Raw genomic sequence first — 16,835 nt, 5'->3', positions numbered from 1 at the left:
ACATCACTGATAAATAAGGTTCCATTCCATGTTCCGTTTTCAATAATCTGTAGGACAAGACTGTAGATTTGCGCTTTTCAGTGACAGCCCTGCTTGTGGATGTCCATTCACCAAACAGTTTTTTGACAGTCTTATTCTGGGCATTTAGGGTTTCAGGTGCGGTGTAAAAATTCTTGCAGTCAATTGCCTCCAAGGTGTCTTTTACGTATTTTATCCAGGGGATGTGACTCTCTCTGTCACGATTCAGACAGTCTTTAATAATTTGTCTACTGAGGCCGGCCTCTGGATTAGTCCAGATTTTGATCCAGGCCAGGAGCGGCCTGATCTTAATGCGGCCTTCAATGTAGGGTTCTCCCAGTTCTTCGTGTGTAATGTAAGATGGGGTACTCTGTGGCACTTTCAGTATCCTTTTAAAAAACTTATTTTCCTCCACCTGAATCTGGTGTATGTTTGTGAAGCCCCACACTTCTGACCCATAGGCTGCTTTAGCGCAGCATATCGACCTATTCAAATTTAGTACTTGCTCCGGCGACCATCTGCCCAGTCTTCTCCCATAACCCATTATGGCCCCTGACGACGCCACCAATTTTGCTGTGTGTTTGTCCGTCAGGGATTTAAAATCTAATCGCTCGTCAAATAATACGCCTAGGTAGGAAAAGGACTGGACCAGACCTATTTTATAGGAGCCTATCTTATAGACAAATTTCCTGTTTGTTTTTACCCCAGCTGACATAACATAAGACTTTTCCAGATTAGCTGACAGGTCAAGTGTGGCCATAAAGTTAACAAACCCATCGATCAGCCTCTGCAGCCCCCGCGGTGTTCAGGCTAGCAACACTGCGTCATCCGTGTAAAGCAGGACGGGGACCAGACGATGACCTATTTGGGGGGAATCCACACTCAATTTGGATAGTTCCCTATCCAAATTATTAATGTATAAGGAAAATAAAAATGGCGCTAAAATGCAGCCCTGCCGCACTCCGCTCGTACATAGAAATGGTGCGGTCTTACTTCCGTCTTGATTATAACGGACCGTTGCAGATGTGTTCCAGTGTAGGGCCTTAAGGATGTCAACTAGCTCTTGCTCCACCCCTAGGCTTGTCATCAGTGCCCATAATTTTTCCCTGTTCACGCAGTCGAAGGCCGCGGAAAGGTCCATAAATCCCAAGTGGATAGCCCCCTTACTGGCAATGGTATACTTAGCGATCAGGAGGTATAGGTTCAGGCACTGATCAGTGGTTGACCTTCCCTCCCTAAACCCGTATTGAATATCTGTAATTATGTGGTTATCCTCTGCCCAATCTTGTAGGCAGTTTAAAATGGCACGACCCAGCACCTTCGCCGTGACATCAATTAGAGATATGGGATGGTAACATTGGGGGTCTTCCCGATTCCCTTTTTTAAAGATTGGTACAATGGTCGCCGAAGACCAGGAGCGAGGCAGCCCTGCCACAACTGCCTCATTCAAGACCCTCGTGAGAATGGGAGCCCACAGTTCCATGTTGCTTGGGTAGAGGTCAGGGGGTAGGCCGTCAGCACCAGGTGCTTTATTTTTAGTTAGCCCCAAAATTGCCAATTTCACTTCTGCCATAGAAAACTCTAGCCGTGCAGTCAGTTTTAACCTCTGTCCTTCGTCGTGGTTTATTTTCCCTGTGCGGTTATACGAACTCTGGAAATGGGCATACCACTGTTCTCAATCAATCAATCAATGACATTTATAAAGCGCACTACATACCCGTAGGGTCTCAAGGCGCTGGGGGTGGGGGGGGGTGCCGCTACTGCTCGAACAGCCAGGTCTTCAGCTTCTTCCTGAAGGAGAGGTGGTCTTGGGTCAGGCGCAGGTCGGTCGGGAGGGAGATCCAGGTCTTGGCGGCCAGGTTGGAGAAGGACCTTCCTCCTGTCGTCGCTCTTCGGATGCGGGGGACGGCGGCGAGGGCGTGGTTGGCTGATCGGAGGTGGCGTAGAAGTTGATTCGGCTGTTGAGGTAGCCCGGGCCTTGGTCGTGTAGGGCTTTGTGTGCGTGGGTGAGGAGGCGGAAGGTGATTCTTTTGTTGACGGGGAGCCAGTGAAGGTCTCTCAGGTGTCCGGAGATGTGGCTGGTTCGTGGGATGTCAAGGATGAGTCTGGCTGAGGCGCTCTGGATCCGCTGGAGTCTCTTCTGGAGCTTGGCGGTGGTACCGGCGTAGAGGGCGTTGCCGTAGTCCAGTCGGCTAGTGACGAGGGCCTGGGTGACGGTCTTCCTGGTCTCGGTGGGGATCCACCAGAAGATCTTCCGTAGCATGCGTAGGATGTTGAAGCACGCCGAGGAAACGTTGTTGACTTGCCTGGTCATGGAGAGGGAGGGGTCCAGGATGAAGCCCAGGTTGCGTGCATGGTCTGTCGGTTTGGGTGCGGTGCCCAGGGCGGGGGGCCACCAGGAGTCGTCCCAGGCGGAGGGTGAGGGGCCCAGGATGAGGACCTCCGTCTTGTCCGAGTTCAGTTTCAGGCGGCTGGTCGTCATCCACTCGGCTACCTCTTTCATCCCTTCGTGCAGGTTGGCTCTGGCGGGGTCGTTGGTCAGGGAGAGGATCAGCTGGGTGTCGTCGGCGTAGGAGATTATGTTGAGGTTGTGTTGGCGTGCGATGGCCGCGAGGGGGCTCATGTAGACGTTGAAGAGGGTGGGGCTCAGAGAGGATCCTTGAGGGACGCCGCAGATGACTTCGGTGGCTTCTGACTTGTACGGTGGTAGGCGGACTCTGTGTTCTTCCGTCGAGGAAGGAGATGACCCATTCCAGCGCCTTGTCCTGGATTCCGACGTTGCTGAGGCGCTGTACTAGGGTGCGGTGGCAGACAGTGTCGAATGCCGCGGAGAGGTCTAGGAGGATGAGGGCCTCTGTTTCTCCGTTGTCAATCAGGGCTCGGATGTCATCGGTGGCGGCGATGAGGGCGGTCTCGGTGCTGTGATTGGCTCGGAAGCCGGACTGGGAGGGGTCGAGGGATCCATTCGACTCGAGGAAGGCGGCCATCTGCTTGTTGACGGTCTTCTCGAGGACTTTGGCTGGAAACGGGAGGAGCGAGATGGGGCGGTAATTCTTGAGTTCGGTGGGGTCCGCTGTGGGTTTCTTGAGTAGAGCGCTGAGTTCTGGTAGGATGGTGTTCAAAATTTGTGGTGCGCTTGGGTCCTGGAAGTCGGGCTTATTTATAACTTTCCAGAACCCAGACAGGTCGGTTCTTTCTGCAGCCTCCCTTAGATCCTCCCAGGCTTGTCTTTGAAGGCTATCTTTACGGGATTTCAGGGCCTTTTTATATATCGATCTGCATTGGGCAATTCGTGTGTTGTCCCTGGGGCACTGTTTTAGGCTATATTTAAGATCTTTGTGTGCCTAAGTACACTCTTTGTTGAACCGACGAGATGTAATGGCCGGTTCACTTTCTTTTGGTGGTCTTTAATAGACCGTTGACGAGACGTGCCATCTCTTCGAATGCGGTAACCACTGTTACTCCCTCGTTATTTTGGTCAAGGCATACATTTATAGCGTCTGACCCTGCAGTTACGAAACTCTTATAAAACTTATCTCCATCTATCTTGGACAATCTAAGCCTCCTCCCTTGGTCTACCGCCTTTTCTATCGAGTCTACTCTAGTTGGTGGGTTCTTAAGGTTTAAACATTTTAGTTCCACAACCAATGGGTTATGGTCGCTAAAAATGCTGTTTTTATATTGCCGCGCTGCTAATCCACGTTCTAAGTGTGGGAGAAACCATGATAAAATCTATGTATGAATGAAAGCCTCTACCCTTAAAGGTTGGGTTAAGTTCCCCACTGCTACCTATCTCAATCAGGTCCATCGTATGCACCAAATTGTGCCTTTTCGCCACCTTGTCTATTTCCCACCCCTCTGCGGAGTGTACAAAGTGTGGTCCTTTTAACACTGTACACCGCGACCAGTCCTTGTTCAATGGCCTCAAGCTCCCACAGAGATGACAATTAAGTCCCCTGCGAGGATTACGCACGGGGCAGCTGCTCCATTTGCCACCGATAACTGAGCATCTAAGCGGGAATCTGATTCCTTTGTTACATTTCCTCTACTATTTGTGCCTACAGCGTTATACCAGTTTACCAATAAAATGTTAGTCCCTTTAGAACGGAAGCATATCGCCTGCATGTTTCGTGAGTTCCAATTATGGTTGGACCATACCCCTTGTATGCGAAGGTCTACATAGATTAAAAGCCCTCCAATCGCTCTCCCTGATGAAGACCTTACAGCAGGGACTGGAAAACACTTAAACCCCTCTACGGCATAATGGTTGGAATCAGTCACCCAGGTCTCCTGCAAGCATATAATATGGAAAATGGTGATATATTGTCTCCATTCTTGGCCCTCCTATTTGGCCGCCAAACCTGCTATGTTCCAGGATATGACTCGAAGACCGTCCTGCCCGTCCAACATGTTTGCCCCTTCCCCTGATGGAAGGGTTGTCCTATCCTCGATAGCTATTATTATATCATTTAAGGCGACTACATTGTCTGCATTTGACCCTGCTAGTTTCTCTGAACTAGATGTGACCCACATGTCTTTCCTACATACCTTGTGCTCCATGTACTGTATCCCCCCTTGTTGCTCTAGGACATCCCTCTTACTAGCTTCCTTGCTGCTACTTTCTTCAGGGATGGTGGGTAATATGTTTCCCATCCGTATGGGCCCTTTACCAAGTAATCCCCTTGCAGGTTGAAGTGGGCAAGTTACATCCCAAGAGAGTCAATCCACCTCATCTAATACACAAAACCTATTCCAATGGGCATGCAGTGGGTTAGTAAGATCGTATACAAATGTACCCTCCCCAGATGCTCGCCAATGTATTTTGGGGGCCATAATGATCCTTGCTGACACAGGCCCTGTTTATATACACTGGTCTCTGGGGTGTGGTGGGATAAAAATGACAGGTGCAGTGGGTATATTTGGGTGTTTGAACTACCTGAGGGGGCGTTACAGATATAATCAACAGCAGAAGTGTCCCTAAAATTTATTATTATGTCTCCAGCCACCGTTTTTAGTCCCTTCCCAATACACTCCCCTCTTCTGACAGCAAGTATTTCCCCATAGATGTTTGAGGGTAACGGTCTATTAACATTTAACCATTGCACACACTTGTTTTTTAACTCAGAATGGTTTTCTCTTTTCACTTCCTTTAAGGGTGGGCCACCTGTTAATAATACTACAACAAAGGGCAGGGCTTCCGGGGGGAGGTTTATGGTCAGGAAACGAGCTGGGCCTAGTTTGTTACGTTTTTAGGCAGGGTATTTTGGTCACATTATTGCTCTCCTCCGAATTGGGGCCCATTTTACCATTCGCTGAGGTAGGTTTTCCCACTCCCTGGTGAATATGGTCGTGAGGGGTAGTGGTAGGACAAGGGGGTGAGGGAACTCTGGTATTTTTAGAAGTGGTAGGATGTGTCCCCATCTTTAGATTTGTTGTGGAAGGGTTAACTGCTGGTGCCACCTTATCCCCATGTGTGTTGTTTGATATGTCCCTCTCCTGCTCGGCTGGAGCTAGGATTCCAATGGAAACCGCCGGCTTTGCTGTTCCTACCCCCCTGTTATTTAATATAGAGGCTAGTCTATCAATCTTAGACACCAGGGGTTTGATATGAGTGATAAGTCTGTTCCAGACATGCCTGTAATTTGGCTACCATGTTTGCCACCCAACAAGGGTATGCCTGGTGTGGTATTGGGTGTTGGTGTCACCAGGTTATGGTTGACAGTGTTTCTTTTACCCTTTTTCTTTTTTTTACTGAAGTTTCTTTATTCCTTCTCTGGCCTGTATTACTTATTGTCAACATTTCTGGAACAGGGGGAGTATTTAGATCTATAGGAGTGTCCTCAACCACTATGGGGGTCCCTGTGGGTGCCTGTGCGCAGGGAAGCTCAGCATAAGAAGACGTTAAGTAGGAGCTCGTGTCAGGAACATCTGTTACAACCACTGAACAATCCCCTCTTAAGTCTTGGATGGATACAGTGGGTGTGAGTGATAACCTTCTTTCAGTGTTTACAATTGCCGTAGCTACTGCCCCTATCGTTTGTTGCAACATCTGATCTATTGCTGTTAAGCTAGGTAGGGGCTGCGGTATGGCTGCTTTCATTCTGGTGTTTGAACGTAACGTGGGCATTTTAGCAATTTTTAGTCACCTTCCTCATTCTTTAATAGTCAATGCTTGTCAGATTTGAGAAGTGTCCTCACCAGGTGGAAGGTATCTCTTTCCAACTTTAAAATCCAAAGCCCAGGTGCTTCATATCGAAGTTGACAGTACCTTTAGATGGATATGTTGTCCTCACATCAATCCAATAGCGATGCTAGGGGGGTGGCCCAGCCCAGCCTCCTCCGGCCTCAGAGGGCCCGCCCTTTGCCCGGGCTTAGCCCGGCGCTCCCGCGACGCAGCTGTAGAGCCTGGTTTTTATGCGCCACCTGGCGCGCTAGTTCGGGATACAGCTTCCGGTCCAGGGGCAGGGGCAGCTGGGAAGGGTAGTTTTTTTCTTGAACCTTCTTGCTCTCCCCCACTCAGCGGCTGCTGTCAGGCTGCAGCGGCGGAGAGAGAGCGGAACGCCAGCGAAGGTCCAAAACCGGTAACTTGTGGCAGTGAGCAAGCAAACAGAACAGGTTTAGTATGTCCCCCCGCACCACCGATGTAGAGCCTGGTTTTTATGCGCCACCTGGCGCGCTAGTTGGGGATACAGGTTCAGGTCCAGGGGCAGCTGGGAAGGGTAGTTTTTCTTGAACCCTCTCGCTCTCCCCCACTCATCGGCTGCTGTCAGGCTGCAGCGGGTGAGAGAGAGCGGAACACCAGCGCAGGTCCAAAACCGGTAACTTGTGGCAGTGAGCAAGCAAACAGAACAGGTTGTCCCCCACTTTGTGTCATTTTGTCACAGAGCCTGGCATAAGGATACAAGGTCAAGGGGGAACGCATATACAAATATGTCTTTATTTAGTTGGTATTTTTGCTGTATTGCATTTGGAAATCCGTGCATGTGAGTTTCAGTGTTTGTTGATGCCCGCGGGTTTGCAGTCTTGGCTTTATTTTGTAATGCAACTGGTGTACTAATCAGTTGCTTTGTAAAATGCGGATTTGCAATAGGTCTCTACTGTCTGACTTAATGACTATTATTAATGAGGCTGGAGGCATTTAGCTATTCCCTTCCGCATGCAGGGATAGAACAATGTGAGGGACAGCAGACCTCCATCTGTGGTTCTGCATTCATTTCAAATGAAATTTCTTTTAAAGCATTTTGTGCACCGTGAATGAACGCTGGCTGTTTAACTTATTTTAAAACCTTTTATTTTTTTATTTTTTACTTTTTGTGAATGACTTCATGGGAGGCATTCAGTGCCCCTTTGGACCACTGCCTGCTCCATGCATAGTGTTGAGGCTGTTTGTCATGTAATGTAATGTTTTTCTATAATGTTCGAATGTGAAAGGCAATTTTTGAACACTTACAGGGTACACTCCAATTGCACGTTGCAGCACTAGTAATATTTTTTGTAAGTATAAATGTGATTTCCTTTAAAAGCAATATGTATTGAATATCTTTTTCACTAACTTCTCAATGAATTTTTCATTCATTCAGAGATTATGCACAAGCAATGCATATCTAGGCAGCTTATATAACATTGGATTTTAATTTGCAGGTGGGTTGATTACATCCCAATTGGAATAAGGATGTCGGGCACTCGATTCGTTGCATTTAAAGTTCCTTTGAGTGGAGTAAGTTATTATATTTTTTTTCTTTTGTGAATGTTTTTTTTTACTCTTGTTTTAATTACTCTTGGCGTAATTAACAGCGCATTGCATTTTAGTCTGAAATGTCATTGGACTGCAGTGTTTATAAAGTTTAGTAAGCAAAGAATCCTAAGATTTCTTAAATGGTGAACAGCTGTACATTTTAGCTGCAGCTGTTTTTAGTCTGATATTTTCATACAGGCCATTTGACTTTTTTTGTGTGTGACCTTTCACTTAGTAATTTTTTAGGTCGAAGCCTGTGTTGCAGTGCATGCGCTGTTGCAGGCGAGAGTTCTTGTAAGCAAGAAAGGGCATGAAACCACGCCCCTTCTGCCATTGGCCGGCCTCGCGAAATGGAGGCCTGCCATGGGACAATGCCCCTGTTTGGATGATTTGTCCTCTATACTCCCTCCTTTTGAGGACTCCGTGACCTGACTTCTGGTGTCGCAAGCCGATTTCCTGAAACATTGATATGGCAACCACGAGGCCGGTTTCGGAGTCCTGGAGGGGAGGGACTCAGTAGCTGTTTATGCCTTTTTTTTTTTTTTCCGTGTGGTTTTCTGTTATTGTTACCTTGTTCTCCTTGCTGGAAGGAGGCATTGCAGTGGTTGTATATACATAATTTTCCCCTTAGGAGTTAGAGGATGGACCCGCCTTGTTAAACTTGCAGCGCGAGGCGCGCCCTCTTAAGACTATTTCCTTGTCTAATTTCAACATGGCCATTGCTTGACTGACTGTGCCTGATTACCACAGTATAATATACTCTTTCAACGATTCATCGGCATGACCTTCAGTTTTGTTTTAAGACTTAAGCAGAGCCCACTCAGTGCTACAAAAGGAAGGACTTTATTTGGCCATAATCCCTTTCCCCTCAACACCCTCTCGCCTTCAACATGGTTATCCCTAGCATTCGTTGCAAACGCCAAGAGTACGGGAACTAGCCAAGGACAAACTTCCCGCACACAAAACCTAAGATGGTTAAGACGTTGACAGGCAGAGGAGCAGCAAAGCATGTTTTAAGAGCTCTTCTAATTCCTACCGCTTAATAAAAACACATTCTAGTCGTGGGAACAATAATCGGGGAAAAATACAACACACTAGAGGTTACTGAACATTTAAAACTCCGTTAGCAAACAGATGTTTCGACCAAACTACCCAAAATAAATTGCACTACTGCGTGGGTGAAAGGGGGTGGAGCGTGGAACATTTGCAGGTACGGAATTGCAATTAACGTGCACGTGTTATAAAATAAATACTGGTTTTCGTTTTCGGCGCTGCCCAATTTTTTTTCTACTGCAAGGAAATGACTCATTTATAACTCGCCCTCCCTGCTGCCAGGCAACAACAGGGATAGCCAACAAAACCAGCATTGGCATAGCCAATAGGTCTCGCCTTTGGGACATTATAAGTGTTTAGCCATGCAACAGTTGATGTTGCACCAATGATTTTGTGCTGCATAATTAAATGCTTAGAAGGTCCCAAAGGCGAGACCTATTGGCTATGCCAATGCTTGTTTGAGGGGTTTTGTATGTTCTTTTTTTCATGACCATAAACTTCACACCACCTTTATGATGTAACCTTCATTTTCACAGATCAAAATGCATGATTTCCTTACAGCAACAGGGTCCAAGAGCAAATATAAAATACGCCCCCAAAAGTTCAAGTAGGATTTTTCCCAAAGCTGGGTGATGTTCCAGAGCCTCAGAATCTACAGTTTTGCCTTCAATGATAGTATCAGTATCAAAATCTTTATTCGGTTATTCAATCAGAAACAACCATAAAAGCACAAGATCATTAATAAATAACACAATAAAACTTGTTGTACAGATATTAAAAGATCAAACCACGTATAAAAAAAATGTTAAAATCAGCAATCACAGTTAGGTGAATGTAATAATAATGACAATACTAAGTAATTAACCCTCCATGCTATTTCTAAATTTTAGGGCAGATTTTAGAAAGCCGATTACAAATAAAGTACTTTCGGGGTTTAACAATTGCAGATAACAGAGTGCTGGTCTAACCTGGGTGAAGTTCAGTTTTTTTTAGAAGGGGCTTTAGGTAAAACCTCCGAGGTAAATAGTATAAGGGGCAGATAAATAAAAAGTGCACCAGGTCCTACGGAGACTCGTTGTCGCAGCCGCAGCGGGGTAGCACTTGACCTCGGTGGGAACCCTTTGGAACGGTTAACATGAGGTGGAAGTAGTCCAGTCGGAACCTAGTTAGCAGGTGTCGATCGAAGCCCGACATCGGCCAAGATAGATCAGGCTCCATGGAAGGTATAGTCTTCAAGATAGCATGTTTCTGGACACTAGGTTTGTTTAGTTCTACCTCTTCGCGATGCATACGTTGTGAAAGGGAAAAACTTTTCCTCACAAACTCTACATCAGCGAGCCTAATAGAATCGTGATTTAAAAAGAGTTCTGAACGCTCCATACCAAAGAAACAATCTTTCAAATATTTTAGCCACGGGATTTTGAGCATATTATCCAGGGATAAAGCCTCTCTCAGGAGTAGGTGGTTTAAAATCAAGTCTTTATTTAGCCAGCATTTTAACCAGCAAATTAGTGGCCGTAGTGCTAATGTATCACTTCTAAATGGAGTGCCAGTTTCTTCATGCACTATCAAGTTGGAAGTCCCCCTCGGGACCCCCAGCAATTGTTTCAAGAAGTTATTCTTTGCCACCACAATGTCGTTAGCTGCCACATACCCCCAGAGTTCGCTACCATAGCTTCCTATTGCCACACTCTTTGCCTGATAGATCTTTAATAGTGCAGCAATAGGGCGTTTGCCCATTTTCCTGGCAAAATTAAAGATCGCAGCGTTAGCCCGGGTTATCTCGCCCCTTTTCCTCTGAAGTGATGGGCCCCATTTTAACTGATCGTCGAACTGGAGGCCCAGATATGAGAAGGTTCTTGTTGTGGGGACCTTCTCATCGTTAACCCGAAATAAAGACTGCTTCTTATTACGCTGCATTACAAAGGATTTGGTGTTAATAGATAAGTCGCGGGCTTTCATAAAGCTGTGAAAAGCATCTTGCGGTCCTAGCCAACAAAACTGCATCGTCCGCATGTAATAGGACAGACAGACCCTTACGACCGACCTAGAGGTAATCAGCACCATTATTTAAAGTCCCTGGACACCCTAAGGTCCTGTGAATACCTCACGTTAGCCCTAGCATCCTGATGCAAATCCACCAGGAGGTTAACCAGATTAGGCGCCACCCCCATGGCCTCCCAGAGCTTTCCCCGATTGACACAGTCGAAAGCTGAAGAGAGGTCCATGAACGCCATATGGATGGTGCCCTGCCGCGCTAGGGTGTATTGACCTAGGACCACGTATAGGTTGAGACACTGCGCTATTGTGGAGTGACCTGGAGATTACCCCGTGTTCTTCCGACCAGGCTGCTAATCTATTCAAAATCACTCCCCCCACTACTTTGACCACAGAGTCCATAAGGATATCGGCCTATAACAGGAAGTGCTGTTTCGGTCCCCTTTCTTAAATATTGGTACTATCGTCGATGTCCCCCAAGATCTGGGACAACCATGTTCTGCAGCTGCGTTAAGCACAGCAGTAAGGACTGGCGCCCAGAGAGATACCCTTGATTTAAATAAGTCAGGGGGCATGCCATCAGGGCCTGGCGCTTCATTGCTTGATAACCCCATGATGCCTTTCTCGACTTCACTATTAGTAAAGAGTGGTGGACTTACTCTTTGTTCTCCTCCATCATATTCTGACTGTGAATTGTTAATGTCAAAAATAAGGCTAAAATGGGATACCCACTCATCTTCAGTGATATTCGTGCCAACTGAGGTATCACCTACCGTATCAAATAGAGGTTTGTTAGAGGTTAGAGGTTTGTTAATAATACCCCAGAATTTTTCACTGTTACTGAGGGTAATGGGGTCTAACGGATCTTGCCAGATGTTATCCCTCACTTCTCCCTTGCGCTTGGCCAAGGCCTTTTTAAAAGACAGTTGTGATGCCATGATCAGTATGGGGTCCCTAGGTTTTAGTTTCAGGGCCGCCTTTAAGTCACGACCTGCCTTTGAGCAAGAGTGATCAAACCATTTGGGATCCCTACAAGCAGGGCCCGATGATGGTACAGTTAGCATTTCGCCTACTTTTAATACAATACCATCGAATGCAAGGAGGATGTATGGGGGGGAAGATACAAAGGACACGCACAGTGATAACTATGTAGCACAGGATTTGTGAATCTTGTGGTAAAGTTGGTTCGAGTTCACCTTGGCCCATTTAAGGCGGCGCCTTCCATCAGTACACTTAAGAACACCACAATTTGGCGTCTTTTCCCGTAGTTTTAGAATGTTGCCACCCAGTGAGATACGGACTGGATTATGATCACTGTGTGCGTTCTCCTAGATATTAAAACCTAATATAGTTGTATAAAGGCCACTAGAGAGTAAGGTATGGTCAATATAAGACACCCCCCCCCCCCCCCCCAGTAGCCCTTGAATGTAGGAATTAATTGATAGCTACAATCATCCACCAATGACATGGCAGAGATTAGGTCAAATTCGTTCATGAGTTCATTCAACCTATTCCCCCCGGCCAGAATGTTCGAAGTGGAGACCCCCCATCATGTGACAGCCAAACGGATCCGGTTACAGTGTTCTTAGGATTCCCACAAGGATGTACATTAAAATCCCCCAAGATAAGCATCTGATGGGAGAGGCTCTCTCAGTGGTGCCCAACAAAGTTGCCCAGATAATCGTTTACTCTCCCCTCTTGGGTTTACGGCATTATAAAAGTTAATCAGGGATACCTTTTCCTTCTCTCTTTTAACCATCACTACTTGAATGTCAGTATTGTAGGTAGGTATTGTTTTGACGGTACAGAACAAGGCTAAGTCAATGTACACAGTCAATCCCCATTTAGCTCTGCCACTTCGTGCCGGCTCTGCCGGTACAAAAAATCATTTTGTAACCTTCTTCTATAAATGCCGCTCTCTACCAGCCAGGTCTCTTCCAAGCAGATCACCGAAAAGGATTTTATAAAGGCTAACCAAGCTGGATCTTCCTCCTTTCCTGCCAATCCAGCAATATTCCAGGAAGCCGAGACCTTATTTTCGGCTGGAAACGGGGTTTGTCTCCCGACTTACTCCCTAAGGGGTCAACATTATTAACTGCAACACTGACCCTCACGGGTGATAGGTGGGCACAGGGTATTTGGCTACTTCGTGCTTTGGTCGCTCCCTCATGTTGTACAATTCTCCTAGTGTCGGATACTCCGGGAGAGTTGTCACCAAGATTAAAGAGTCAGTCGACCATCTCTAGGCCGCTATACCTGTTTTGTGTGGGTGTTTGACTGGAGGGGTATGGTTGCATATGCCTGCCCCGGCCCCCCCCTCACTTTGCCCCGGTGCCTTACTAGAGTCCAGTCCCCCTCCATGTCTAAATGGTGGGGCACGGGATAAAAATGTCAGAGGGAGAGGTTGAATCGTTGACCCATTACTGTGGTATATCCAGTTACAAATGTGTCCCACGGTGTGGGGGTCCCTGAAGTTCACAAGCACACAATCGCCTTGTATATCTTTTGGCCTTTGCCCAACCTAGGGCACCTTACACACCATCAGGATTTCACAGGAAACATTACGGGGAAGTGGTCTGTTTCTATTAAGCCAATCCGCTGCCTTATTTTTCAGTGACATGAATGACTCATTATTCGGATTGCTTAACTCGGGTACCCCAGTTAAAACTACAGTGTACAGGCTTGATTCTGGTGGTAAATCAAGTCTTAGCTTCCTAGAGGGTACTGGATCTGGTACGTCCCAGGGGGGGGTCCAATAGGCTTATCAGCCTCCACCCGTATAGTTGAAGAGACAGGTAATATTGCAGGAGCATGCGGGTTAGCTATAGATACATTTGATGTGGGTGGTGCTAAGATTGGGACAGTAACATGCGACCCCCCCCCCCCCCCCCCCTCCCCCTGTACAAAATTCTGTTGGTCAATACCCAAAGACAACCCAGATAGCTTTATATTGTCCGCAATATTAAGTGTTGCGTCCTCGATCTTGGCTAGCCGAAGCTCAATTTGTAGAAGTCTGTCTTCAAATGATTTAAAGGAGGACATTAGTAAAGAACCAAGTTTGGCGAGATCAAAATCCTCCAATGCCAACTCTGTTCAATCAGGATTAGACACACAGGGAGTGGATACGGGCGGCATTAAAGACCCAGTTGTCTCTGAATGATTCACAGTCACGGTGCCCGGACCGGACTAAGAAGAATTGCTGTTGCAGGCTTGTTTGGCAAGTTTGGGCTTTCTACCTCCAGCAGCATAATTTGCCCCCCGCTTCCTCTTAGGTATCGCTCCCTCGCAACTGCCTGGTGTTTGGTCTCTCAGGTGAACTATAGTTAGACACTATAGACGTGTCTGTAGCCAAGGATATTTGAAGCTGATCAGATATTGAGGTAAATTCATGAACTTGCGGAGGAGGGGGGTTATGTACAGTCACAGGAGCGTCTATGGTGTTTACTTGGGGTAGTGGCTCAGGGGTACGGGCATTAGCAAGGTGTCCCATAGAGGATCTTTTCGCTAGGGCGAGATCTTGGGAAACCCGTTGCTCCATTAAAATAATCCCCTGATCAATAACTGAATTTGCCCGAAAAATTGTCCAGTGTCCCTGTTAAATTCCCACTTGTATTCACCCCCTTACTTCTGCTTTCACGTGCTGACATCTCGCTGTACAGGTGAACAACCAAGCTGGTACTTACAGTTTAACTTGATGTCCTAAATGTACGGGGCGCCGCGTGAAAGAGGGGTGGCCCGGTCCGGTCTCCAACTGTCTCGAACCGGCTAAAGCGGGCCCGGGCTTCGCCCGGCTCGTCCCGCAGTTCTGGTGCTGACTATATGCACCTTTGCTGGGCTGGGCGTTGCGGGAGGGTGTAGCTGTGCCCTGTTGCCTTCTGGGCTATGTGGTCCGCCCTCTGCTCCTTCACTCTGAGTCACACGAATTCCAAAGATGAAACGCAAGAAGTGGTGAGTTTTGCTCTGTGGGGGGTACGTGGTTCACCTCCAGGCCGTGGTCCCCAATACTGCTGCTTCAATTTTTGGGCTCTAATCCAAGTCTCTTCAATGATAGTCATTGGAAGCAGTTGCCTCTACCTCAATCTGTGCCCCTACTTTTGACCCTTGATAGGAAGGATCATTATTCAGTGTATCCATGATTGATATTCCTGTCTTTCCTGTTTTGATATTGCTAAGTAAAAATAAAATGAAACTAGTGGGGTCTTCTATTCTGGTCGATGTCGAAATGCTTGATGATGTTCAGTTGCACAGCACCAGGATACACTGGTGGGTGATAATGCGCCTTACAAATACACATAATACCTTCAATAGGTCTGCGGAGTCTGCATGCGGGACTGACTGAATTAGCACTTTCGATGGCAGTGTTGCAATTGTAGTTAACAGGGTAAAGAAAATGGCACAAGAGTTTGGTTCAAATCGCCACCACTGTTGCCGACATTAGGGATGATGCCTCGCTGCTTCAGTGATTTGCCCATTGTGGGCATGATTCAGATTCAGTTACAGGGACTCAGATGGCATCTACTGTTCACCATTCCACCTGTAAACCACATATTTCCACATGCATGCACAAACGCCCATAACCACCCAGTCCCTTTGAAGCATATTCTTGTTGCGATGCAGACGTGGGATCCCAGTTATGGAGACTAAGAATATCATTTATTTGGGACAGCAGATAGGCAGTAGACCAACATGGATACCCAGAAAAACTGTTATTTAGCCTAAGATGGTAGAGAAACGTGTTTGACAGGATGCAGGCATTGTGTACAAAGAGGTTATAGGGGAAGCACAAAAACGACCTGTTGCCATTGAAGGTTGTGTTTTGTCATTTGGAGAGATGGCTGAGACTTGTCTCTTAGGGGGCTCCTCACAGTGAGATTTGTGGTGGTTATGGAGTACAACGATATCAAGTTGTTGGAGGTGTTGAAAGTGAGATAGGAGACTGCATGTAACTTATGCTTAGGCCAGACTTGGTATATCGAAGTCTACTAGGGTACTCCGTGCAGAAGGCTGTTTTGGATTAGTAGAATCAATTGTACTCTGGTCTAATCCTGAAAACAGTAGTGATTGAAGTGGAAACATGCCATAGGGCTCTGACCTTGGAATGCATTGTACGGCACACATCTATTGAATCAGACTTGCTTATGTTATTGGCTCTGATGTAGCTGTGATCAGATCTGAAGAAAATATTTTTGTTAAATTGTCAGTGTCTGTTGGCTCAAGGGTGTAGTTATTGGTGAGTGGCAAATAGATGTGTTCATTGTAGATGTATGACTATTCTGAGAGCAAGGTGGAATGCATATCTGTGGCTGGTGCATGAAGGAGAGTTGAGCTGGAGGCCTTAAATGTTTTGAATGTTAGTTGAAGGTGGTACATATGTCAGTGTTTGGTGTCCTCTGTGAGGCATGTGAGTATTGGCTGGTTTGAGAGAACTGGAATGTTTGACAGCTGCTGGTAGAGATCTATTTCAAAGTATGTGAATTGGAATGTGGTAATGGTTGCGGGAGCTCTTTTAGACATTGAGTGGTTGAGGGTGTGTCTAATTCTTCTGATGCATAGTTCTAATTGCATATTCCTCATCTTAGAATATTTTCCAGGCACTAGACTGAATCGGGAGATTGTTGTAGCAGCGCTCCTGTGTGCCAGTAGGTGGTGTCATGCAGCTCCATACCATCCCGGAAATGACAGTGGGGCTGTATACAAGCGCCATTCCTGCACACTAACGTTGGTTCCTCCCTTTCCACCCCTTCTGATTTGGATCTGGAGCTCCGCTCCTAAAGTTGTCAGTCTACTGATAATTTCCAACCGTTACTGTATATTGATAATGGCAGGATCTGAGCCATATTGTGACTGCAGGAAATTGATATGTCACGGATCTGCCTGTGGTGTCTTTAGTACCTGGGCTCAGGACCCATATCTAAATCGTGTGATAAGTGCACCATTGTGGACCCAAAACCTCATTGAGAGGGGTGATGAAGGCGTATGTTGCCGAACACAAGTGGAAGTTGTGGCCTTCATGTTTGCTCTCCTGTTCCAA

At 46.7% G+C, this 16,835-nt stretch overlaps 1 protein-coding gene across 3 annotated transcripts in view; it reads left to right on the top strand.

Annotated features, from left to right (window-relative positions):
* LOC147679895 (RNA/RNP complex-1-interacting phosphatase-like) overlaps nucleotides 1-16,835 on the top strand; it is a 140,003-nt gene that overhangs the window by 8,712 nt on the left and 114,456 nt on the right. For all 3 annotated transcript variants that reach the window (XM_086943460.1, XM_086943458.1, XM_086943459.1), the window contains exon 2: nucleotides 7,660-7,735. In XM_086943460.1, coding sequence (XP_086799586.1) covers nucleotides 7,660-7,735 — 76 coding nt within the window. The remainder of the gene's footprint in view (nucleotides 1-7,659; nucleotides 7,736-16,835) is intronic.

This window comes from Lissotriton vulgaris, chromosome 11 (assembly GCF_964263255.1).
Source record: "Lissotriton vulgaris chromosome 11, aLisVul1.2, whole genome shotgun sequence".
Lineage (NCBI taxonomy): Eukaryota > Metazoa > Chordata > Amphibia > Caudata > Salamandridae > Lissotriton > Lissotriton vulgaris.
This window is presented reverse-complemented; position numbering and strand designations above follow the sequence as displayed.